This window comes from Mauremys mutica, chromosome 25 (genome assembly GCF_020497125.1).
Source record: "Mauremys mutica isolate MM-2020 ecotype Southern chromosome 25, ASM2049712v1, whole genome shotgun sequence".
NCBI classification, from domain to species: Eukaryota; Metazoa; Chordata; order Testudines; family Geoemydidae; genus Mauremys; species Mauremys mutica.
In genome coordinates, this window is record NC_059096.1 from 13,314,528 (window position 1) to 13,338,524 (window position 23,997).

General features: G+C 57.1%; 2 protein-coding genes across 7 annotated transcripts in view; one reads left to right on the plus strand and one right to left on the minus strand.

Annotated features, from left to right (window-relative positions):
* Nucleotides 1-1,029: 1,029 nt before the first annotated feature.
* HIGD1B (HIG1 hypoxia inducible domain family member 1B) lies at nt 1,030-4,811 on the plus strand. Of its 5 annotated transcripts, none has more exons than XM_044999455.1 (4): nt 1,030-1,143; nt 2,758-2,861; nt 3,396-3,530; nt 4,588-4,810. In XM_044999455.1, the coding sequence occupies exons 2-4, from the start codon at nt 2,765-2,767 to the stop codon at nt 4,650-4,652; spliced, it is 297 nt and encodes a 98-aa protein (XP_044855390.1). In that variant the 5' UTR covers nt 1,030-1,143; nt 2,758-2,764; the 3' UTR covers nt 4,653-4,810. The 5 variants fall into 5 exon arrangements, with proteins under 5 accessions (XP_044855390.1, XP_044855394.1, XP_044855392.1 ...); XM_044999459.1 differs by lacking the exon at nt 1,030-1,143 and adding an exon at nt 1,569-1,687 and having other exon boundaries at nt 4,588-4,811; XM_044999457.1 differs by lacking the exon at nt 1,030-1,143 and adding an exon at nt 2,216-2,243 and having other exon boundaries at nt 4,588-4,811.
* A 1,728-nt stretch (nt 4,812-6,539) lies between these two features.
* Nucleotides 6,540-23,997, minus strand: part of EFTUD2 (elongation factor Tu GTP binding domain containing 2) — a 37,089-nt gene continuing 19,631 nt past the window's right edge. For both annotated transcript variants that reach the window (XM_044999447.1, XM_044999445.1), the window contains exons 11-28: nt 23,630-23,754; nt 22,400-22,463; nt 21,671-21,761; nt 21,004-21,139; nt 20,132-20,259; nt 18,805-18,998; nt 17,727-17,838; nt 17,209-17,349; nt 16,391-16,492; nt 14,653-14,735; nt 13,836-13,922; nt 12,672-12,798; nt 12,141-12,228; nt 10,583-10,701; nt 9,863-9,957; nt 9,320-9,473; nt 7,498-7,605; nt 6,540-7,206 (exon numbers count right to left, since the gene is read on the minus strand). In XM_044999447.1, the coding sequence (XP_044855382.1) occupies nt 7,111-7,206; nt 7,498-7,605; nt 9,320-9,473; nt 9,863-9,957; nt 10,583-10,701; nt 12,141-12,228; nt 12,672-12,798; nt 13,836-13,922; nt 14,653-14,735; nt 16,391-16,492; nt 17,209-17,349; nt 17,727-17,838; nt 18,805-18,998; nt 20,132-20,259; nt 21,004-21,139; nt 21,671-21,761; nt 22,400-22,463; nt 23,630-23,754 (2,050 nt within the window). In that variant the 3' untranslated portion in view covers nt 6,540-7,110. The remainder of the gene's footprint in view (nt 7,207-7,497; nt 7,606-9,319; nt 9,474-9,862; nt 9,958-10,582; nt 10,702-12,140; nt 12,229-12,671; nt 12,799-13,835; nt 13,923-14,652; nt 14,736-16,390; nt 16,493-17,208; nt 17,350-17,726; nt 17,839-18,804; nt 18,999-20,131; nt 20,260-21,003; nt 21,140-21,670; nt 21,762-22,399; nt 22,464-23,629; nt 23,755-23,997) is intronic.

Consider the following 23,997-nt stretch of genomic DNA (forward strand, 5'->3'; position numbering starts at 1 on the left):
CAGCATGCAGGCAATGCTCCATGGTGATGTTCTCTAGAGGTCTAAATCCAGCAGAAAACATGAAGACTCAGGGGCCCTGCTTCCCAGCCAGACGTCACTGACTGTCACAAAGCACCGGTGCTGAGGCCTCGTCTCCAGGCCCACTGGGACACGGCCAGTGGGCGACATCAAACAACGCCATAGGCATGTCGGTGGCACCGCCCACGAGAGGCTCTCCAAGCAATGCCTGTTCCCTTGGCCGCCCAGCCCCCGATGTCGGCAGATATCAGTGTCCTCGGTTTACACATGCGCACGCTGAGGCCCAGGAGGGGAAATGACTTGCCCAATGAGTCAGTGCCAGACCTGGGTGCAGAACCCAGGAGTCCTGACTCCCAGCCCCTGCTGTCTCTCCTGAGCAGCCAACCCGTCCTTCCTTGTGGGGAGGGGCGGAGGGAGAGGCTGGGCTCCTTCCGTACTAACTTTAGCAAAGGGGGCTGGGTAATTCCTGCCACCAGCCTGCCACTGCCCAGCACCAGCTGCCACCAGAGCATCTTCTAGTCCCATCACTCGGGCACGAGGGGCCGGGCCCGGCCGGGTGTCACTGCCTGCCCATGGGGGCGGGTGGCAGAGGCTGGGGGCCGTGTAAGGGAGGGCCCAGGGGACGGGAGCCCCATGGTTAAAGGGGGCTGGCAGCAAAGGCAGGGCAGGGAGCTCAAAGGCTTGGGAGTGGGAGGAAGGCCGAGCATGCCCTGGGGCCGGGGGGAGTCTGCTATGAGCTCGGAGTGTGGGGGTGGCTGGGAGACAGGGAAGGACGGGAGGTCGGTGGACACCCTGAGGTGCTGGTGGAGCTGGGACGTTTCCTGCCTGTGGCTCGTGGCTCGTGGAATCCTGGGCAGAGCCGGGGGCCTGGGTGCTCAGCCAGTGGGTGGGATCTTGGTTTCACAGGAGACCTTTCCCTCCGGGAGGGGAGCTGGAGTCTGGCAGACAAAGGGTTAAGGTCCCTGGAACTGATGCCAAATTACCAGCCCCCTCTCCCTCCCTGGCCGGTGACTTTGCTGTAACCCTAAAGCGAAGGGCTGGGAAATGTCCCTGGTGCGGCGGGGAGAGGAGGTCCAGCCCGGGCAGCCTGCGGACCGTCACCGAGCGCAGCAGCACCGAGCGCAGGTAAGTGCCAGCAGGCCACACCCCGGTCCCCTGGCACATGGCTCTGGGCTGGACAGCGCCCCCCGAGCCAGCAGCCGCGTCAGACGCTCGGGGCGCCCTGGCTGCCTGCGCAAGGATGGAGGTTCAGTGTCTCAGGTCACGGCGGGTGGGGCCTGCAGCTGTCTCGGCAGCTTGGCAGAGCTGTTGGCACTGGGGAAGCAGCCCAGGGATCCTCGAGGGGTTTGGAGGTACCTGTCATTGGGCCTGCCGAGCGTTAGCAGCATGAAATCTGCTCCAGCCCCGTCCCCTGCACGCCCAGGCACGGACCAGGGGATGGCGGCTCCTGCGCAGAGGGATGCAGGACCCCACCCCCCAGAGGATGTACCAGCCCTGGGTATTTTACTGCACCCCTGGGGACCCTGACGCTCGCTCCCCACCGTCAGCTCAGCCTGCCCTGCTTTAGGATCCCGAGGACAAACGTGGGCGTTCACGGTGTCACGCTCACAGTCCCGTCACTGACTAGCTACAGCTTAACCCTGGCCTGCAGCTCATGACCAGCATCCAGGTAATCTGGGAATTGTTCTGCTGGGTCAGGGTCGGATAGTGGCCTCAGGTTGATGCTGGCATGAAACAGGCCCCAGGGACAGCCTGGCCTTGGGCTGGGTGGTGCGAATGCCGCGGCCCCTGCACTGCAGACCCAGTCTCACCCGTCGGCGACGCTGGGAGCTCAGCCTGAACGCACGGCCCAGCGATGCAGCCGCAGGACGAGCCCATTGCTGGGGGCAGCAGGACACAGCACAGACCGAGTGGGTTCTATTCTGGGAACCTTCCCTCCCCCCAGCCCCCGGCAACAGGAACAAGTGGCCAGCGGTAGCCCAGCCATACACATGCCTTAGCGGGGCAGCCCCTGAATGGGCCCCAGGGAGCAGGATTCCTGGGTTCTGCCCCAGCCCTGCCACCAACTCGCTCTTTGACCATGGGTGATAGACCCCCACCCCTCTCCGGGCCCCAGTGGAGAGAGGGACGGGGGGCGTGGGGTGTTCCTGTGATAAGACACTTGCAGCTCTGGGGGGAGGCAGCGCGAGGCAGAGCCCTGGCCGGGGGCACCAGGCAGACCCCAGGTACAGCTCTGGGGGGAGGCAGCGTGAGGCAGAGCCCTGGCCGGGGACACCAGGCAGACCCCAGGTACAGCTCTGGGGGGAGGAAGCGTGAGGCAGAGCCCTGGCCGGGGGCACCAGGCAGACCCCAGGTACAGCTCTGGGGGGAGGAAGCGCGAGGCAGAGCCCTGGCCGGGGGCACCAGGCAGACCCCAGGTACAGCTCTGGGGGGAGGCAGCGCGAGGCAGAGCCCAGGCACAGCTCTGGGGGGAGGCAGCGCGAGGCAGAGCCCTGGCCGGGGGCACCAGGCAGACCCCAGGTACAGCTCTGGGGGGAGGAAGCGCGAGGCAGAGCCCTGGCCGGGGGCACCAGGCAGACCCCAGGTACAGCTCTGGGGGGAGGCAGCGCGAGGCAGAGCCCTGGCCGGGGGCACCAGGCAGACCCCAGGTACAGCTCGGTGGGGAAGGGGACGCTGGAGGAGGGGAGTCACTGACTGCTGGGGTTGGAAAGGTGGCTCATGGGGCCTGTTTGGCTGCAGGGGCAGGATGGTTCTGGACGAAAGCCAGTGGGTCCCTGAGCGCGAAGGCACCGTCTCCTCCAAGCTCCTGCAGAAGGCGGGCGCGGCCCCGTTCGTGCCTGTTGGTGAGTGGGTGTGAAGGGGTGCGGCTGGGAGGGCAGCGTTCCCCGGGACCCAGCGAGGGGATGGCCTCAGGAGCTGCTCCCTGGAGGCAGGACCGGAATCGCAGAGCTCTGGCAGGTCACATCTGAGCCGCAGGAGCTTACATAGCACCTGCCCTGCCTGGCCCTGCATCTGCCCCACGAGCTGCGTGGCCATGAGAGAGACGTGAAAAACCCTTCCCCAGCCGGGCCAGGGCAGCTCCCGGCTTCCCGCAGACGCTGGGTGCAGAGCGCTGGCTGCTGTGTGAAACGGACCCGTCCTCAGAGCCCCAGGTTAACGACCGGCCCCTGCAGGTGGAAGCGCAGCACTAACGGTGCTACGGGTGGGGGCTGCTGACGGGAGCCGGGTAGCCCGGAAGCCAGGAAGAGTAAAACAAACCAAAGCTAGCAGGGAGGGGCTTGGCCAGCAGCTCACGCCGCAGCATCAGTCTCCTCCAGGCCTGCGGCGCCCAGGAGAGCTCCCAGTGACCCAGCTGCCACCCGCTCTCCCTCCCACAGGCATCGGGGGCTTTGCCATGGTGGCCGCTTATGGCCTCTACAGACTGAAGGCCAGAGGAAAGATGAAGATGTCTGTGCACCTGATCCACACCCGCATGGCTGCCCAAGCCTGCGTGGTTGGAGCCATCATGCTGGGTAAGTGAGGGCTGGGGAATGCTGGGGCCGGGCTGCCCATGGGCAGTAGCCTAGGGAAGCTGGGAGCACAGCCGGGGGCTGCACTCTGCCAGGCGACAGAAACCCTGCCAGGGGGGTGGGTTCTGCAGCTGCTGGACGGTGCGTTGGCATTGGCCACCTCCTCCCGGGGCCGCGGCATGAGTCACGCAGAGGAAGGGGGGGGCTGGGGACACGCAATCAGAGGGGTTTATTTGAAATTGGTGCTGGATCGAAGGGACTCTTGTCACACACAGACGTGGGCCATGCTCTCAAGTACAAGGGGAGACGCTCTGTCCCCACCCAGGGCTGCTGCTGAGTATCACCTACTGCACCTGACTCACCCAGGCTGTAATGGGGCTGGGGCTGAGCGGCCTCCCCTTTCCTCCACCCTGCTGGAGAAACCTGCCTTCCTCCCCTTCCCCGCCCAGCGACAACGCAGCCCCTCTACCAGCAGGCAGGGGCCAGGCCGCTGGCCGGGGACAGCGTGTGGAAGGCTGCTGGGCCCCGGCGAGCAGCGCCTACGCTCTCTGGAGTGCGCAGTTAGCAACTTCCAGCAGGCCCAGTGCGGCAGCCGACAGGGCCGAGGCCACGGCCGCTGGGAAAAGCTCTCCTGAGGCGTAGGTCCTGCCCCCCGGCGACTCAGCTCGGCAGTTTGCCGGCCCCGAGACTTGGGCAATTTGATTTGAGGGCCAGAAGGGACCGTTCTGCCCATCCAGTCTGCCCTCGGGCACGGCCCCAGCCGGAGCGTTTCAGCAGCGAGGGCAACAGCAGGCAGCTGAACTCAAGCAGCTTTTAGAAAGGCACCTGAGCGAAGGCCAATCGCCCGCAGCCTGGGGGTAGCTGTGTCGGTGGCCAAGCGCCCTTGCCGCTCGCACTTCACAAGCTGCTGTTCCCAGTCGCCCGCTCCTCAGGAGTGGGTGAAGTGATCCCGAGATCTCCAGGACAACCGATGCTCTCGAAATACAAGTTATTTATCTGGCACATTCCTGGTGCCACTGTCCCTGTCGGGCCTGTGCTGATGTCACTGTCTCTCTTGCAGGTGCAACCTACACGATGTACCAAGACTACCTGCTGAAACCGGCTGCAGGCAGAGCCCAGAAATAGACACGAGGAAGCTGCAGCGCTGGAGATGGAGCATCGACCACAGTAACTTCCCTTTGCAGAACCTGGCCCTGCAGTCCGGCACTCCTGGGGCTGCTGTTGTGCATGTAACAAGTCCTGCTTTTCTGGTTTATAAAGTTACAGTTAAAGGGAGGCTCGGCCCAGTTCTTGGAACGTACTTGGATCTGGCGCAGGGAGCTGCAGGCAGCACTTTCTGGTCAGTAAGGCAGGGAGTGCAGCGCAGCGCAGGGCTCTGGGGGGCAGGACGCCTGGGTTCTAGTCCCAGCTCAGGGAGGGAGGGCTCAGACCCCTGCACGAGGGATGAATGGTGCTAAGGCGAAGAGAGGAAGGGTGTCCACGTGGCAAAGGCCTGGGCTCCACGCCCTGCTCTGCACCTGGGGCGCCTGGCACTAGTGTCTGAGCCATGGTTCCCCCAGCTCTGAAAGGGGGTAACCCCCACCCCTCCTCCTCTCCCTTGCCCGGCTTGTAGCCTGGGGTGGTGCAGTGACAACGAAGCCTGTTGCAGGGCTGGGAGAAGCGAGCGGCAGGGTCCTAGGCCAGAGCCACACCGAGGGCCGAGATCTCCACGGAGAGAGAACAGGGCTCAGGCCCCCGCAGGCTTGTTCCCAACGTGCACTGAAGCCAGGCCGAGCTGGTCTCCCTGGAGCCGAGCCCTCTCGTCCAGCCCTGGGTAGCTATGACAGAGACCTGCTCTGTTACGCAGCCCTGCTCCCCGCCCCTAGCACAGGGCCAAGGGCCGTGCTCACCGCCTGGCACAGCGCACAGGTGCCTGCCCATAGGCCAGGCGCTCGTTCCTGCTGCCGGAGGCCTGACGTCCCGAGAACTTTCCACCTCGCCTCAGCTCAGGCCAGCAGGACCCACATGAGCGAGTAAGGCAGGTGCTCAGCTCCTGCTGGCTCCAGAAAGACCTGGGAGCTGCAGCCAGGGATGAGGATGGGCCCTGGAAGGGCCGTGGCTGGTCATGGGTCCACCAGGGACTGACCCAGGGGAAGCGCAGTCCCATGGAGCTGGAAAGGGCCCAGGGACCAGCGCAGTGACCGCTCCACGAGACCAAACCCAGCAAGCTGGAGGGTGAACAGAGACGGCCGCAGGGTCTGCGGAGAAGAGGTACAGCCCAAGCAGGGGCAGTGCCCACTTCCCAACACTGACCTAGAGGGGGCAGCACTAAGGGGAGGGCAAAAGGTCAGTGTCCACCTGGGGCCATTCAGTGACTGGCCTCTTCAGAGACTGACAGGAGAGGGGACAATTCCTGTGCCACCGCCAGCTGGCCGGGTCCCCTCCTGCGAGCAGTGCAGGCTGGCTGGCAGCAGGAGCCGCGCCTGAGATCTGTGACCGAAGGGGACAGTACGATTTGCAGAGCTGCGCTCGAAGGCAGAGAGGAGAGCACAGGCACTGCACGGTACGCAGGAGCCAACAGCCACAGGGCTGCTGAGAGAGGCGCCGGCAGCACCAACCCAGCGTGCCAGCGCCCCCAGCCTGTGAGCCAGCGTGCCAGTGCCCCCAGCCCGTGAGCCACAGGGCTGGTGAGAGAGGCGCAGGCAGCACCGTGCCAGCGGCCCCAGCCCATGAGCCACAGGCTGCAGCGATGGGAGCGGTGACCCTGCCACGCAGTAAGCTGGGGTGATTCACTCTACTGCATCCTGCTTGTTGGAGAGAATCCACATGGGAGCTGCACTGGAAACTGCTGCACCCAGCACCCGCCTCCCCCCTGAGACAGATGGGCCAGAGGATGGGAGCAGCTCACAGCACAGAAGCAACCGTCAGAGGGTCTTTGTTTGTGTGCTGGCTACCTGGTTCCAGGGTCACCATGTGGGCTCTGAGCCAAGCCTCTCCCCCCTCTGGGCAATGAGACCCCCCAGAAGAGACGCGCCAGGGAGAGGGGTTTTATTCAGTCATTACAAAGCTCAAAAATAAACTCCTACAAAATAGAAATAAAAATCCAGACTGGCAGCAGGTCCAGACTCCCGCCACCCGTTCCCTGCAAGGTCACTGACAACCCCCCAGACACAGGTCACCCCCCTTCCTCGGCACCCCAGGAGAGGCTCTGCCCCGCCCGGGAAGCCTGCGCACGTCACTGGCTGCAGTTTGTCCCCAGTAACCCTGGGGGAACACGGGTGGGAATTAACCCCTTTGGGCCTGGAACTGCCTCGTGCGGCTGTAAAATTCACTTGTACACAGAACCGAAGTGACAGGCTGCAGGGGACCAAGAGTGATATCAGCCATGTCCATATTCTGTCGCTCTTGAGTGCAGACTCCTGACCAAACACCCAGAGCCTGTAAGCTCGCGGGTAAGGGTCCTTCTGAGGCCTTAGCAGACGTGCACGGCACATGCGGTACCAGGGCGGCTGGACTGCGAGGGAGGAGATGTTTGCAGGACAAGGGAAGGAGCTGGGCCGGCAGACACTGGAGCAGTCTCTGGTTAGCCTCTGCGGCAGCACGGTCACATGGGGTAGTTCAGAACAACATCCTGCTTGGCCAGCTCCAGCAACATAGGGTCGTCGAAGAACTTGCTGATGCTCACGTCCTCGCTCAAGCCCTGCGGACGGAGAAGCAGCAGCGTGAGCTGGAGAGGTAAGAACCAGCAGAGCTCCCAGAGACCCGAGCAGCCCACCCTGGCGCGTTCAAAGCCCTGCTGAAAGACCCGCAGGGAAACAGCGCAGCCAGAGCACGAGCCCATTCCAGCACCAGTGCAAGGGGATGGCTCCGTGCGTCAGGCAGCATACGGAGTCCAAAGCCCGGCTGTGGTGCGAGGGGCACGTTGGGCCCTGTGAACTGTGAAGATGGGGGAGAAGAGTCGCAGAGTGGGCGAGGCTGCTGCTGGCCTTACCTTTCTGCGCCTGGTCTTGATCATGAACTCTCTGGCCAGGTGAGGTGCCGGCTGGGGCTCCAAGGGCCGGATGACGATACTCTTGTCCAAGGGGTCTCCAGGCACAATCTGAAACACGGGCCGGAAAGTCAGCATGGGAGAGAAGAGCCACTGAAGGATTCTGGGAGCAACCCTCAGCTAGAGCAAACTGGGCGAAACCCTAGTCAATCTGAGTCCTGGCGACTGCGGTCACTGCCGCTGACAGCCAGTCTGCCCGTTCTCCGTGTGGGGCTAGGCAACTTAGTCTTCCACAGCATCACCACCTGTGCCTATGGCACAAGGGCACCCTGGCACAGACCTGTTTACACTGTGGACAACTGGGTATCGCAGCAACACAGCTGCAGGCCTGCTCAGTTATTGCCACCAACAGCCCCTGATGGGTTAATCCTGGCTATGTCCAACCTCTGTCGGTTTGAGCATGTTCCCATGGTGCCAGCCAGTGGAGAAGAGGTGTTTGCAGAACGCGCTAAGGGCTCATCTACACAGGCAACACTAAGAATTGGAGCTATACCTATCTCCTAGAACTGGAAGGGACCTCGAAAGGTCATGGAGTCCAGCCCCCTGCCTTCACTAGCAGGACCAAGTACTGATTTTTGCCCCAGATCCCTAAGTGGCCCCTTCAAGGACTGAACTCACAACCCTGGGTTTAGCAGGCCATTGCTCAAACCACTGAGCTATCCCTCCCCTCAACACTAAAGCGCTGCCAGTGCTCTAAAAAACCCCACCTCCACGAGGGGCGCGGCTCCCAGCGCTGGGGCACTGTCTACACTGGCACGTTACAGCGCTGAAACTTGCAGCTCTCAGCGGGGTGTTTTTTCACCCCCGGAGCGAGAAAGCTGCAGCGCTGTTAATTGCCAGTGTAGAAAAGCCCTAAGCTGCGTATTGGTTCAAAGGGTCACCATCAGCTTTAGGAAGGTACACACGGGCCAATTTGCTGCCAGTGCAAACCAGGAAGGGTTTCGTTTTCTGAAACACAAGGTGTGGAACCCGTCTCTCAAGCGTGGAGGCCAGATCCTGAGCCTAGGTCCCAGGACCTTCTGGAACGCGCATGCCAACCATCAAAGGAATTTACTCCTCGCCGCCGCGATACGGCCGCCTGCTGGCAGCTCCCACGTGCATGGAGGTGCTGGCTCAGGGCTCATTCTAATGGGAACTTCCAGGTTAAGGAATTCGTTTAATGTCTGAGGTGCCCGTTAGCAGGGAGCTAATGCCTGCTCCTGCCGAGGGAGGACTTGCTTGACTAGCCTCTTGCAGCCCCAGTGTTTTAGGCATCTCTACCGTGCCAGTGCGGTCTGAGGCCCACAGCTCAGCCGGCACTTTCACAGAGCAGAGAGGCACTGAAACAAGTTCTTTAATAGTTAACGGCTGAGGCGGAGCCTGTGGGCTCCAGGGCCCTGCACTGCAGAAACCTAGATCCCAGGTCCTAGCCCTGGTTTCTTGCTCCCTGAGCTGAAGGGCTGGGAGTGCCATTGAGGCAGCTTCCTCTGTCACTAATGAAGGACTCATTAAGCAGCGGTGAAAGGGATCCCATCCAGACCACCTCATCCAGGGGGAAGCTGCAGCATGGATCCTCCTGGCCTGAGGCCTGGGACCGGTCATCTGGCTAGCAGCAGTAAAGTTACAGCTAACATACAAACAGGAGGGGAGCAGAGGCTCCTCCCAACCCCCGAGGGCCTGCAATCATCCATTCCCTTTGCTCGTTGTACCCAGCGCGGCTGGTGGGGCACAGGCCTTGAACACAAAACGCCCCCCCCATGTGGCTGCAGACGGTGGAGACACTCACCTGCCAATGGTGGAAGACGGAGAGAGAGAAAGCCTGTCCCTGCGTGTGAGTCCTCAAGTCAGTCTCAAACCCGAACGAGTCAATGGCTGGGATAAAGGCTTTGATGGTGTACAGCGGGGAGCCTGGGATTGGAGCATCCTGAGTCACGTGACCTCTGGCGGAGAGTCACAAAGAATTAACCCTCCCACATCTGCCTTTGAGGCATCATCTGTTAAAACATCCCCTTGACATCACCTCTGTTCAGCCCTCCATTGTCAGCACTGCAGGAGAGAACCACACACACAAAGGACCCAATCTGATCTCGAACGCCCCCTATGGCTGCAGTGGGGGCTCCCCGAGACACCCTCCCCCCACATTGGGGGGGCAGTCTAGATCCGCCAGAGGAGGTTTCATGCAATGCCACTGGAAAACGAATCCCGTGACTGCACATTCTGCAGCTCTGATTTCCTCACGTGGCCTGCAATCCCAAGGGAGAGTCGCCACCTCGCGCACACACACACATACGAGGGCATCCCGCAGAGCCACGGTCTCCCTGCAGCTTACCTCCGCCGGGCCAGCACAGTGTACACTGCAGACACACAATCAGCAGGGGCCTGGACCTCCACAAAGTAGTACGGCTCCATCAGCCGAGGAGTGGCCTGGGAAAAGGAAGGGGCAATCAGACGCCAGGCACACCCCGAGCCCAGGCCCCAGGTGTTCCCACAGGGCAGGAGGCAGCACACGCGTGTGAACAGGACACGGTCAGCACTGTGGGCACACAAGGGAAGGACCAAGACTTACTGGCGGAGTGACCCTGACCCCGCTGGCCAGGCTCCTGACCCGCTGAACACCTTGCAGCAGATAAACAGAACCGTGTGCAGCTGCTGCAGGCGTCGGGTCTGTTCTATGACCATCCCAGAGCAAACCTCCAGAGGGAGGATCCCTCATCTTGGCTCAAAGCATCCAGGCTGCTGCCTCCCGGTCTCACACAGTAATGGCCCTGGAGATGGAGCAGATTCTCGCAGGTTCCCAAGCAGCCTGGGTTTAGTCTGTAGCACAGGAATGACACTGCTATCGCTGTGCCTGCATCCTTCTCTGGGGGACTGGGAAGATTAACTGATGACTGAGTTGACTTAGGCTGTAAATGTCTCAGGGCAGGAATTCACCACGCACCTCCGCGGTACTTACCACCCACCCACCCAAACCCCCCAGTTCCACGCTGCCCCTGAAGGAGACAGAAGCCGTGTTAGGCCCCGGCCTCACCATGCACAGCCCAGTCCTTACCATGAGGAAGGCGGAGTACACAACTCTCCTCGCTGTTGGGATAATCTGCCCTCCTCCCCGGTGCAGCGGCTCCTGAGCGATCACGGCATCCAGGATCTTAAACTTCACATTGCGGATCACTGAGCGAGGGAAGGAAGAGAGCAGGGAGTGACTGATGCCGTGGCTGGAGGAAGTCCCGTTAGGAACGGAAGGTTAACCCTTCCGCAAAGACCAGCCCACACCGCACATAGTCAGGGATCAACACACCCAGCGCAGACACACAGCTTGGGTGCACGGGAACAGGAGAAAGGCCAGAAGGGACCACAGTGATCATCTAGTCTGACCTCCTGTGTAACACAGGCCACAGAACGTCTCTGAATTAATTCCTGCTTGAACTAGAGCGCATGTTTTAGGAGAACACCCAATCTTGATTTAAAAGTATCCAGTGATGAGGAATCATTATTTCTCGTGTAAATTTGTCTAGCTTCAACATCTAGCCATTGGATCTTGTTACACCTTTATCTGTTGGACTGATAATGGACTCTTCAAAGTTTTGTTCCAATGTAGGTACTTATAGATAAGGCTGCGAGTTTGTCATGGAGGTCACGGATTCTGTGACCTCTACAGGCCCGCCCCCTGCAGCTGCAGGAGTTTGGGTGGGGGGCTCAGGACTGGGGCACAGGAGGGGGTGAGGGCTTTGGACGACACTTACCTTGGGGGGAGGGGTAGGGGGTCCCTGGAAGCAGCGTCATCCCTCGCCTCCGAGGAGGAGGCAGGACAGGGGGCTCTGCGCGCTGTCTACACCTGCAGGCACTGTCCTCGCAGCTCCCATTGGCCGTGGTTCCCGGCCAACGAGAGCTGCAGAGCTGGCACTCGGGGAGGAGGCAACGTGCAGAGCTGCATGGTTGTGCCTCCGCCTAGGAATGTTGCTGCTTCCGAAAAGGCGCGTAGCCAGCCTGCAGCCCCGCCCCCATCCCTCCAGCACCAGCGTTGGTCCCGGGCTGTGTGCCACCCCACCCTCTCCCCAAGATCTAGTCGGGGCATATGGTACGAGTCATGGACAGGTCACGGGCCATTAATTTTTGTTTACTGCCAGTGACCTGTCCACGACTTTTTCTAAAAATACCCATGACTAAAATGTAGCCTTACTTATAGGCTGTGATCAGTCATTCCTTAACCTTCTCCTTGGCCAGCTCTTTTAAAACTCTTGGAGGCCAAGTTCTCTGGATCTGCCGATTTAAAAATGTCTAGCTCTAGTGCTGCTGTTTAACATCCTCCTTAGTTACTGTTGGAATGGAACGTATTTCAGCAGCATATGACGTCTGATTTTTCCCCAAACACAAAACAGGAATATTTAGTGAATACTTCTGCCTTTTCTGCATTGTCAGACATCTAGTCCAACTTCCTGTACAACAGGCCGGAGAGTTCACTCAGCGAGTCCTGTTTGGACTGGTGGTTAAACTAGAGCAGACCTTGTGTCCTGGGGCACATCACAGACAGATACTTTGGCTACCAAAGGGGAGGAGAATTCATTCTTCTTGTCTTATTATTTGCATCTGCCCCAAGATCTCTTACTTACACTCATCACAGAGGGGCCCTTCCCTCGTGCCCCACTGGAACCCCTGTACGATGCTGTCCTTCACAGAGCCCAGCAGAGCTTTATCCACCTACACAGAGACACATCACAAATCAGCGATGCCGCATCCAGCTGCACCAAGGGACCATTCTCAAGAGTGAATTCTTAGAGGAGCAGCACTGCTTTGCATTTCTGTATCCTTCCTTTGACAGAGGGGTACAATAAGGCAGAGAGCTCAGAGCCAGCACGTCAGAATTTGGCACCTCCACCAAAGTGGCTTCACTTATGTGGGTGCGAAGCAACTCTGGATCACAGGGCACTTAAGCCACACGTGGCTGGGCCCAAAGTCAAGGCAAGTCAGTGACAAAGCCCTGACTGCTTCCAACCAGTAAGCCAGCTCCAGACCCCTCCTGCCAGGGCCTGGGGAAAACATGTCGCCTCTGAACACCGGGGTGGACAAAGTTGCCCCAGGTCATTGCAGTGCGACTGCGCTCCTCACATCGAACTTCCCTCCCCAGGGCTGCCGTTCCTCACCTCCGAGGGCAGCGTGTCATCTACCAGAATGTTTGGGCCAGTAGCGTCTGGCCCAAAGGCCCAGATGGAGCGGGCAGCCAGCAAATCCCAGTCATACTTGGTCTGGAAGAACTCGCCCAGCTTCTTCCTGGTGGGAAGGGAACAGATGGAAAATGTTAGACAGCCCAGTTCCTGGCTCACCGGGGAGACACGTGCAGACACAAAGCAGCCTCCCAGCTCCTCCTGCAATTCGGGCGGCTCTACGCTACACAGTTAGGTCGACATAAGGCAGCTGCAGCCTTGCTCCCGCCGACGTAAGTGCTCTGCTACACCCACATCATAACTCCACCTCCACCAGGGGCAAAAGGCTTATGTTGGTGTAGGATACATGGTACCAGCTGGGAAATTGACAAGAAGGACCCCACTGCCCTGGGAAGATGGGAGGCTGGACCCTGCACCTGGCTGGAAGCCAGGGTGAGAAGTCAGGGCAGCCCCCGGCCCGCTCCCTGCATGGAGCCTGGCAGCCTTGTCAATTTCACAGCTGGGGGAGCCCTGACATTGACAAGACTGCCCCGATCCCGGCAGGGGGCCGGGCCGAGAAGCTGGGGTAGCTGGACCTCACTGTCCAGTGGCGAGAAGCTCCAGGCAGCTTCTCCCAGCTCCTGAAGAATGGGGGTAGAGAAGCCTCAGACGGTTTCCCCCTGCTCCCAGCAGGGAACGGGTAGGGGAGAAGCCCCGGGTGGCTTCCCCAGCTCCCTGAGGGGAACGGAGAGTGGGTAGCCCACCAGAAGTCTGTGGGGCAGCCAGGCTCCTGGCAGGGAGCTGCTAGTGGAGCTAAGAGATCGGGCTCTCAGCTCCTCAGACTGCCCCTTTTAGGTTGGTGGAAATGCTCCTGGCGAGGCCGCGCACCACTGACCCACGGAGGAGAGTGTGGCACGCGCCACCGCAGTAATTACTGTGCCGGCTATAAGTTGACCTAATATAGCTCGACTTAGGTGTGTGGTGTAGACACAGGCTTAGCCTCAGGGTAACCCACGGACTGGCAGGAGACACCCTCCCTATTAGGTTCCTCTTCCTCTGCACTGATGTTGTGCGACTTCCAGAGCTGTGCATTTCCCTCCAGTTCTTCCCCAGCGACCGCCCTCTCACACACACAAAGCCTCTGCTCTCTCCAATTAGCCAGACCTGTTCCAGGTGATCTGGACCACCTCATTCTCAATGTCCTCCGCGAGCCCCTTCTCCAGCGGCTCAGCAATCATTGTGATCTTGTTCCTGTGCAGAGAGAGACGACGCCAATCAGCTAGTAGCAGAGATGGGAGCTTTCCCAGAGGCCAGTCTGCACAGTTAGCAGCAACAGACTGAAGTGAAAGGGGATGAGGAACTCAGAGAAAGTTACAATGGAAAAATATGTTCCCCTCTTGTTCTGTGGGAAACCACTGTGTTCTTACAACAGCTGCTTGCACCTGGAACGTGGCTAGGGAGACAGAGCCAGCCACACACACGCGTCAGTTTACTGCCTGTTTATATTTCCAGGACTGACTCGCTCACAACCAGGGGACTCCGAGTCCTGCCGTGGGAATGGCAGAACCTGGAGCTCAGCAACCAGAAGGTTTGCAGAGGACGATGTGCAGTGGAATCTGATCAGAATGAGCCCCGGACACTGGGAAGCAGTTCCTTTTAACCAGCACGTGTCAAAACAGAAACTCCTAGCAGGTCCCTTCCTGAGGCCAGTGTAGGAGTGTGCCCTCCTGTACACTACAGAGTGCTGGAAACAGGGCTTGCCAGACCAGATCACATGCAAGGTCCATCTAGCCCAGTACCCTACCTCCAACAGCTGCCAGTGCCAGGTGCTGCAGAGGAAAGTGCTAATGTGGGATAATGTGTCCCTTCCCCCCCACTCCTAAGCACACCAGAGACTGGCTTCAGTCCAGGGGAAGGGGACCCCACTGTCTCCCATGGGGACACCATTTCAGAGTTGGACTATCAGGTCACTAAGCCATACTTCTTATTGGGTGTCTCAGCAAAACACTTCAGGGAGGAAGTTTCCACAACAGTCTCACAGAACGTCACAACCGGATCAGCAACCTTTAAAAACAACAACAGCAGCAGTTTGTGTCTTTTCTTTGAACTTTTCAACTTCACAAACACACTTTACACAGGGACTGTCTGAAACCTTTTAAACCTCCCATTGTTACCAGCAATGCCTGAGATCACTATAATCAAAAGCAACGAGAGAAAAACCAGGTGCCTCTTTTGTTCAGTGTTTCCTTGCACAACTGGTAGCACTGGGTGTCGAGTCAGTGTCCCCCCTCCTCTCAGCTAGTTAGGCTGCTCGGGACAGGTGTGGGTCATTGTGGGTCCTTCACCGCAGCAAGGGAGAGAAAACCATTTACAAACCAAGGAAGTGTGACTGTGAGGCCACAAGGGGCTCTGGGCAGGGGCAGCTCTGAAAACAGTTCTCAGGGTTTGAAACTGACTGAATTTCTTTAAGGCACCTGGCTCCAGGAGAGCGGCTCCCTAGGTTAGACTCTGAGCCCCATGCACTCTGCAGCATCACGGGGCCAAATTCTTCAGCAAACACCCCTAATGGGAATGTATTGCAGCTCCACGAAATAGTCTTCGTTCCCACTCCTCCCCTCCCCAAACACCCGCCCCCAGCTGGGCCTCAGGGCTGAAAGTGCTCAGTGACCTACTATGCAGCGGGGATTGTTTCCAGCAAATGGCTATTTCTGACAATGGATTTTTTCTCTGTGTTCCTCAGGCAGCCCAGCTCTGTGGGCCTCAGTTGTCATGGTGTCATCTGGGCAGCCTGGCTCGGCATGGCTGTTACCCCACATACGTCAGAGGAAAGGGGAGCTTGTGCGGCTCATGTCAGTTCTCAGGCCTTGGCTCCTGGCTGCTCTACAGGCAGCGTAGCTGCCCAGCCTACACTTCTGGCTCTGCCTGCAAGCTGCTCAGCAGCTCCCACCCCATGGAACAGAAGCTCGAGAGCTGCAGCAGGTCTCGGCAGGAAACAAAATGCCAGGTGCCTGCATCCGGCAAAATGGTAACTTCTGCAGTAAAACTGCTGGATTCTACGGCATCTTGGGAAAAAACCAACAGCCAAGCTCAGGAGCTGTGGAGATGACAGGATCTAAGCTGTGCACCCCGCTCTGAGCCAGTCACTGAGGCTCTCTGCAGACTCAGACCTGCACTGGTTACACTCTGTTCAGGTTTTCAAAGTTATCTTTGCAGCCATGGGGGCTAGAAGCTCAATTTTAAAAACATGGAGCTGAGATTCTGAGGCACGATTCTGTGCCAAGGGCCCTGGCTGTCCTGGAAGGACGCATTTGCTTTCTTTGCTATTAAGAAATAAAGGGCAACTTCTCCCCATCTCCTTGCAACCGCTGGCAAGGGAATAACAATTCTTCGCCCTTCTCTAGTGCCTGTCATCTAGGGATCTCAGACATCCCAAACCCCACTCCCCTGTGAGGTATGCATGTGTCACAGAGGGATAAAGTGAAGCCTACAACAGAAGGTAAGTGGCAGTTCTGAGGTCAGACAGCAAGTCAATGGCAGAGGCAGGAATAGCACCGCAAAGTCTCAGCGGTCTCTCTACACCTCAGGAGCTAGAGTCATGAGACCCTGTGGAGCAATGGGCCTGGGGGCAGCAGCTGATTGCCACACTCCCCAGGGGGAGGAAATCCCGTTTTATGTACCCTCAGTAATGACGACAGGAAAGGCTCGTTTCGCTTCCTCACCTTGATATCAATCTCTGAATACATCTTCCGTAAGTCATGCATCACACAGTCCAGGTACAGCTCCCCCGTCCCCAGGATCACGTGCTCCCCAGATTCTTCCACCTGAAACACCAGAACAGATGTCCCAAGCTACAGCACAGCATTCCTTCTGACCTCGCCCCTTCTAGCCTTGTCCACAAGGCCAAGGGAAACGTATTATAGTCAGAGAACCTAGAGGGAAAATTCCTGGCTCCCGAGTCTAATCAACCAGGCAAGTGGGGCCAGCTCCTGGCTTGCTGAGGAGGAAGAGCAGCCCCAGTCATAGAATCATAGAAGATCAGGGTTGGAAGGTATCTCAGGAGGTATCTAGTCCAACCCCCTGCTCAAAGCAGGACCAATCCCCAGACAGATTTTTATCCCAGTTCCCTAAATGACCCTCTCAAGGATTGAACTCACAACCCTGGGTTTAGCAGACCAATGTTCAAACCACAGAGCTATCCCTCCCCCCGATTCCCAGCAAGGGACACTGCAGGACGTGCTGCTGAACCATTTGGCTGTGAGGAAGCACCCAATTACTCCGCTCCCAGCCTCTTCTTGCTGGAGATGCAGGCTCTGTGGGACACCTGTACCTTTGCCAGGCCTAGCCTGGAGAATCACCCCTTGGAGAATCAAGCTCAGCTCGTCCATGCAGACTAACAGCAAGTGGGCTTCAGGGGAGAGAATGGCGAAGCCAAAACAGGGCTGGTTTTGAACATGTAAAGTGTTAACTGAAGATCGCACAAGGGGGCCCGGAGAGCAGGGCAGGGGGCACCGGGATCAGCCTCGCCTCAGCCACACACCTTGGTGGTGAGCGACGGGTAGCTCTTGTTGACTTTCCGCAGGCCATCCAGCATTTTAGGGAGCTCCGAAGGGTTGACCGGCTCCACGGCTATTTTGATGACAGACGTGGTGTTGAACTTCAATGGACGGAAGATCTGAGCCTGAAACCAAATCCGAGCCATCAGCAAGATTCTGGTGACAAGGGAAATCTCCGCTTTGTAGGACGACCACCCCTTGGAGCCTGGCGTCAGCCACAGGACATGCCCGTCATTGCTGGGACAGCACTATGGAGCAAGGGCAGGCTAGGAGGAGCCCGGCTGCATTCCCTGCATTCATAGTGGGCTTTGTTGTATTGACAGACCCAGCCAGGCACCCTGAAGACTGACAATCCACAATGGGGCTGCCTTGCTCATGGGAGAAAGTAACATTCTGGTTGGAGGAAATCGCTGCCCCCCAACCTGACCATCCCAGACAGCCAGCACGTTTGTCGCCCCTTGACGCTCCCCTACGCCGAACGATGCCGAGCCCCACACGGTACCTCCTCATTGCCTCTAGGTTCTGTGATGGTTGCAGTCTTCACAATGGGCTGGTCCACCCCCTCTATTAGGATCCAGTTTCCGGCAGGGACCCGGTTCACCTCTATGTGGTATCTGAAATACAGAGCGGGAGAGCACAGCCATTAGTTACCGCTGTCCACACCCCTCACAATGCTGTCCCTGTTCATCCGCCCTCATCAGATCGCAACCTCTCGCCCCCTGGTTCTCAGACAAACATATCTGCACCTTCTGCCATGCTGCCTGCTCCCTGTGAGCGGGAGACTGGCTGCATTCCTCTCCTGCAAACCTCTCTCCTGCCGCAACTCCAGGCACACAGACGATGCTGATAATGGCCCCAACAAGGTTCTAGATGGGGTTATGTCTATGGCCAGACTAACTCATCACTGGGCCCTAGCCTAGGCAAACATACACTTCTCCGGGCCCGGAGGGGAGGGGAAGGACTGGAGAGTGAGTGTGCCCCACACTCACCTTGCAGCAGCAGCTCCTGTCCTGCAGGGGGCTGGGCCTGGCTCCCTGCTTCAGGTGTCACAACCTGGTGTATGGGGGCCGCCGCACCACTCGGGTTTGGCCAGCCCTTCAAACGTGAGCGATGCTGCGACCAACGCTGGGCCCAGCCCCACAGGACCCCACCACGGACAGGATTAGCATTGTGGTGCTGGGGTGGAAGGTGCGTATTTGTGATGATGGATCACAAAAAAGAGTTGCAATGCAGTTGGCGGGTCACTTGGTAAAAAGTTTGGGACCCACTGATCTATCGGACAATGGTAAAAGAGAATACAATCGCATCTATAGCTGTGCTGATCATATCCCTCTCCGCACCCTCTGAATGTCACTTATCCTCTCCCACGGTAAGAGCTTTGGGGCTTAATGGGCATTTTGGATCAATTTCGTAAACTCAACATAGCCCCAATCCAGTCCGTCAATCTGGGATTTTTCACCGCACTAAATGCACCCCTCCCTGCCTCCAAAGCCCCGAGCTTTTCTCCCGCACGCTGCACCATCAAGAACAGCAGCAATGAGTGGGGACTCCTCTCCCAGATTGCCCTGATACCCTGGTACCTTGCCACCGAGATCCAGAGCCGTCCCACAGTGCAGATCTGGGAATCCTCTTCATCCTCCAATGTGTAGTTTTCTCCCAGGACCTTCACGGGCTGACCTGCATGGATGGTCCCACTCAGCACCCTGCCAAAGGCGTGGAACTGAACCCCGTCGTCTGTGCTGTACATTTTCGTGGTGTGACACATTAGTGGACCCTTCCCCCAGAAAAAAAGAAATCAAAGTAAGTCACTCCCAAGACATGCACTCACAAAGCAGTGATTAGACCCATGTGAGATTATCAGGAACTCTGTCTGAAAAGCCACAAGGAACAGTTTTTGGGTCCTCAATTTTCTTCCTCTGCCTGGAATTCCCTCCCCATTGGCCAGACCCCTTGAAAGAGCATGGTTACGTGCATTACTCCGGTGCATACTGAGGCAGATTGGTGCTTTCCTCATGTAGATACCACCATGGAAGCCTGTAGCTGTGCGACCTCACAATATAATCCCTGACACTGCAAACTGAGAAGTTTGGGCCAGGCCTCTTCCTGGATGGACCACTTTAGAAAGGGGGGTTGGAGAGGAGAACCCCATTGCTGACCTGCCAAGTCACTCCTTGGCGTAAGACCCAGTGCTAGAATTTCTGTGCTGCTGGAGGTCCCATATTTCAGATGAGACACAAAACCCAGGTCATGCTGGGGTTTCATGACAGTTTGCACTGGTAAAACTCTGCTTGGGTAATTAATTTTCACTAGTTACACAGCCCTTAACTGGGGTAAGGCACTCTGTCTGTCTCAGCAGTTTAAAGGCAATGATCTCCTATTTACAGGTCAATTCTTCCCTTCCCTTCCTAAGCTGCTGTTTAGCATTGGTGGGGCTGTTAAACAGCTGCCGAGTGCCACCCCAGAGGAAGCTACATTTGAAGAAGTGATCCCTTTAGTACAAAAGACAATATAAAGGCAGATACTCTGCTCAGGCGAGCTCAAACCAATTTTTCAGGTCAGATTTTCATGCAGAGAATCCGCCTTCATCTAAAATGGCAAAATAATTGTCCCCAAAAGGCCCCAAACATCCAGCCATCACAGTGCAGTTCCCAAGTGCTGGAAAGTTCTGTCCAAATCTCTGCCTTTTCCTGCACATTCTCCAATAACCCTCTCTCTCTACGGCTGCCTTGGCAGGCTGCTGAATTTCTCAGAGCGGAGAGATTTGCTTCAGTAGCAGATGAGAGATTGTGAAATGCTGCTGGACACCTCTCTAGGAGGCGGCTGCCTTGCCAACCCCAGGAAAGGAGGACTTCTCTGCTACCCCCTGCTGCTTTCGGAGATGTAATGGTAAGTGAAAGGGGTCCTTACATCAGGGTCACACTCGCTCATGGCCTCCCCCAGGTCTGAGTCGACGCCGCCGGTGTAGGTGTGCTCGATTTTGGTCTTGGCGCCCACCTTTGGGGAGGGAATGTGCTGCACACACATGTCCACAAAGCCTAGGAGAGCAGAGCGTCATGAGAATGCTGCTAAGTGGAGGTATCCAGAGTTTAGCACTGAGGGGGCTTGAGTAAACCACGACATCTTTAACCCAGGACTAGTCAGTCTACAGTCCTGGGTGACACAACTCACTTGGGAGCGGACAGCTTATACAGGAACCGCCATCAGGACACACTGCGCTGCTGGCGAAGGATCAGCGAACCTCCACAGGAAGCCAGCCTACTGGTTTTTCACTGGGGCATTCAGGGGCAGCCTTTCAGGAGAACACGCTAAAGGCAGAGTTGAGGGCATGTGTGCGCCAATGAATTACTTCCAGGGACTTCCTGGCACATTGTACCCAGTGCAAATCAATGTCACGTACAACGTATGGCCTGGAAACTATACCAGAGCTTCTGGGCAACTAAGTCCCACTTTCTTCAAAGCGGAAAGTCGGTCAACTGGGTTTAGGTGCAAAGGCCAAGACCTTTAAAAACTAGAAACCTACAGTTCATCTCTAAATCCAAACGTAGGCACCGAAATCAGCAGCCTGACTAGTGGAGCAGCGGACACCACCGGCACCAGCTGAGAAGCAAGGGGAACCTGCAACGTGGGGACCTCGCCACTGAAAATGGAGCCCTAATGCTCTGCCAACAGCAGGTTAAACTGACACCTGGGGGCATCCAGCTACCCGCCCAGCGTGCTGGCGAGAGCACTGCACAGCTACGGGAGCCCAGCAGCTGGGGCAAGGGAGAAACAGGACTTACCTGTGAACTCCCCAAAGAACTTCTTGCAGACGAGCCTTAGCAGGGGTCGAATGTTTAGCTTCAGCTCCTCTTTGGTCAGATGGATGCCCAGCTCATCCAGAGTGTTGGGGAGGGTGGTGTCCACATCACCAACCACCTGTGAGAGGGCACCCACCACCGCCACCGTTACTGAGAGGTTCACTGCCGCTGACTCCCGGGTGCAGACAATGGTACATCCGAGCCATTCAAACGGCGATGGGAAAGGACATCGGTGTGACAGGACTGGGGGGCTGCAGCCACCGTCTGGCCTTTTACCCTGGGATAGCTGGGCTCAGATCAGTTTAGTTCCCGCCGTGAAACTGGTTGGGTAGCTTAAAGTTGGTACTTGGTGGCCACTGGGACACATCCCCAAACCAGCACACCTGGTGCAGGTCCTGCTGAGGAGAGCACCACGAGCGGAGGGCGTATTTGGAACGAGGAGCAGAACGGGTGCAGGAAGAGATGGGGCTGCCCCCTCAGACACAAACATTTGTGATTGTGGAATTTTCCTAACAGGACAGCAGACAGATTTCATATATAGCACCATCTAGTGGTCAGTCTTTAAACACTCAGCGACAGACAGAGACTACAGGCTTCAATTACTTGGTACTGCACTCACGTCACAGGAAAGGGGAAAGCAAGAATGTACCTGAGCCAGGATCTTGTACAGGGGTTCGAGGACAAACTCCACAAAGCTCCGCTGGGAACTGCTGGTCGGGGCCTTTTTAGTGAACTTTCGTCTGTGCAGGAAAGCCAAGAGGAAAGATGTGAATGGAAAATGCTCTGCCACCCAAAAGCACTATGACCTCTGTGATATGTACACTAGCCCCTGTGGGCCTGGATATTCGTATTTCCCCTTTCCCCCTTCCTTTCCTGGTCCTTATGCAGAGTGTAAGATCTGCAGGGCAGGGAATCTGACCTGACCTGTCCCGGGGAGCTCAGTGCACGCCTATGGAGCTATAAACATTATTCAAAAAGACAGACCCCAATGAACCCTCATGGGCATTTAGTAGGAACTGGTAGTCCCTAGGAACTGAACCTGCAACGCCTCCAGGGTACCCACAACCACTCAGAAAACTGGAAGTCTAGCCACATGACATCCCGCATCCCCCTCCAAAGTCCCTCTGCATAATCCCGGTGAGCTAGAGCAGGCATGTCTGTGCCCCAGGGTAAGCCCAGCAGTGACAGCTAGCGATGCCTGCGGAGGAACATGAGCGCGGTGCCACCAACTGGCAGGACACACAGCAATGTCGATTCACACCTAGTAGAGGAGAGGCTCAACTCGGCCTGTTGTTCTACAGGATGGAGGGGAGAGCAAGAGATGCTGCTTGGACAGTAAGAAAGCTGGTGAACAAAGATCTTTAAAAACACTACGTACGTCTTGGGGTTGAAGTAGATGTCACCCCAAAGCCGCTTTGCAAACTCCTGGTAATTGATGTCTCCTACAAGGGAATAAAGAAATAACCTCAGCTATCACACGATGAAATACCTCTCTCCACTCATGGGGTCATGTTTTCTTTGTAAATGATCAAGGGAGTTCAGAGCTGCGGAATATCCCTCCTCATATGCTCCGGGAATAGGCGGGACTGTAGCTCTAGATTTCACGCCATGCTGAGTTTACAAGTGATAAGACATCAGCACCCACTCACACCACTTCTACTAAGAGCACAGTCCATTAGATTGCCTTACCAACCGCTGCCCGCACGCTAAATTAGCCCGAGAGTCGGGAAAACCTCAGGCCGGGCACCGAAGGATGCCACAATGAAAGAGGATCTTGTTTATTCCTTCTTATGGCACATGAGAGTGTCAGCCCCCTGATCTCTGAACAAAGGCTGCTTTTCATGCGCCCCTCCCCCCAAAGTTGGGCCAGCTGCCTGGCAGCACCTCCTAGATCCCAACTTCACCACAACTGCATAGCCCCGTGGAACATTCCAACCCGGGGACTCGCCGAGTTCTAGCCGGCCAGGCTAAGCACATGGCTGTTCTTTTACTGCCTGCTCTTTCAAACCAGAGAGACTGCCTCAGGCTGGCAACGAGGGAGCAGAGATGCAAACCACAGCCAGGATAGTTACATAAAAGAGATCCAGGGGGCAGCTAGAGGGCAAGACCCCCCAGGGCCAAGCTTCAGCCTCCATACAGCTGAGTCTCAACTCCGGAGAACAGGGCTTTCCTCCGGCTATGCTGAAAGATTCTTAACCCTTTCAGCTCTGAACCATGTTACCCCATGCAGAGTGCAACACATATGCAACCATTTATCTAGAAGAACGACAGTGGTTTCCCCCATTATAGATGTACGTACCATATAGTGGCTTCCACCCATTCCAATATTTACAAGATAAAGAATTACAGGAGAAAATATTTATCCAGCAATGTTCCTCATTGGGATTCCTGTTTCCCCAACAACCTGAAAGTGGCTGGTGAGAAATACCCCAAATTGGGCTCTGCAATAACTCTCAGCTCCCTAAATGTTTCTGAGCACCTGTGCTAGGAGACAAGTGCATACATGAGCCCGCAGAGACCTGAGCTGCTGTAAGTACTTGAAAGGGCTCCACAGAAATGAATAGGGCTTGAGATGTTGATGTGTGCATGGATTTTGGCTGAGTCTTACCAAACGTGTCTGCGTAAATCTTTGCAAAGGAGCCAAGCGTGAAGCAGATGCTGTACTGGGAACTGGAGAAGCAGACGTTCCCCAGAAGAGGGGAGAGGATCAGGTTCTCATCGGTGGAATACATGCTGAAACAGAGAGAGCTTTTATGTACAGCTTAACTCTATAGCGTGATGGAGCAGAGACTGGAGCTATAAACAGAGGAAGACACTGTCAATGAACGTAAACCGAAGCCCAGAAATGAGATCTAATCCACTGGAGGAATTCTGCACTGCCCACAGGGGCCTACAAGAAGGCTCCAGCACTAAGGAGCTGTGTTTCAGGGTTGGTGTGCACAAGCACAAGCACACGCACACATTTTGCAGTTTAAC

Excerpts from the sequence above, each read along its gene's own strand:
- HIGD1B (XM_044999455.1), top strand. The coding sequence starts at position 2,765 with ATGGTTCTGGACGAAAGCCAGTGGGTCCCTGAGCGCGAAGGCACCGTC. Across the intron at positions 2,862-3,395 it reads GGCCCCGTTCGTGCCTGTTG|GCATCGGGGGCTTTGCCATG; the intron begins GTGAGTGGGTGT and ends TCCCTCCCACAG. Across the intron at positions 3,531-4,587 it reads GGTTGGAGCCATCATGCTGG|GTGCAACCTACACGATGTAC; the intron begins GTAAGTGAGGGC and ends TCTCTCTTGCAG.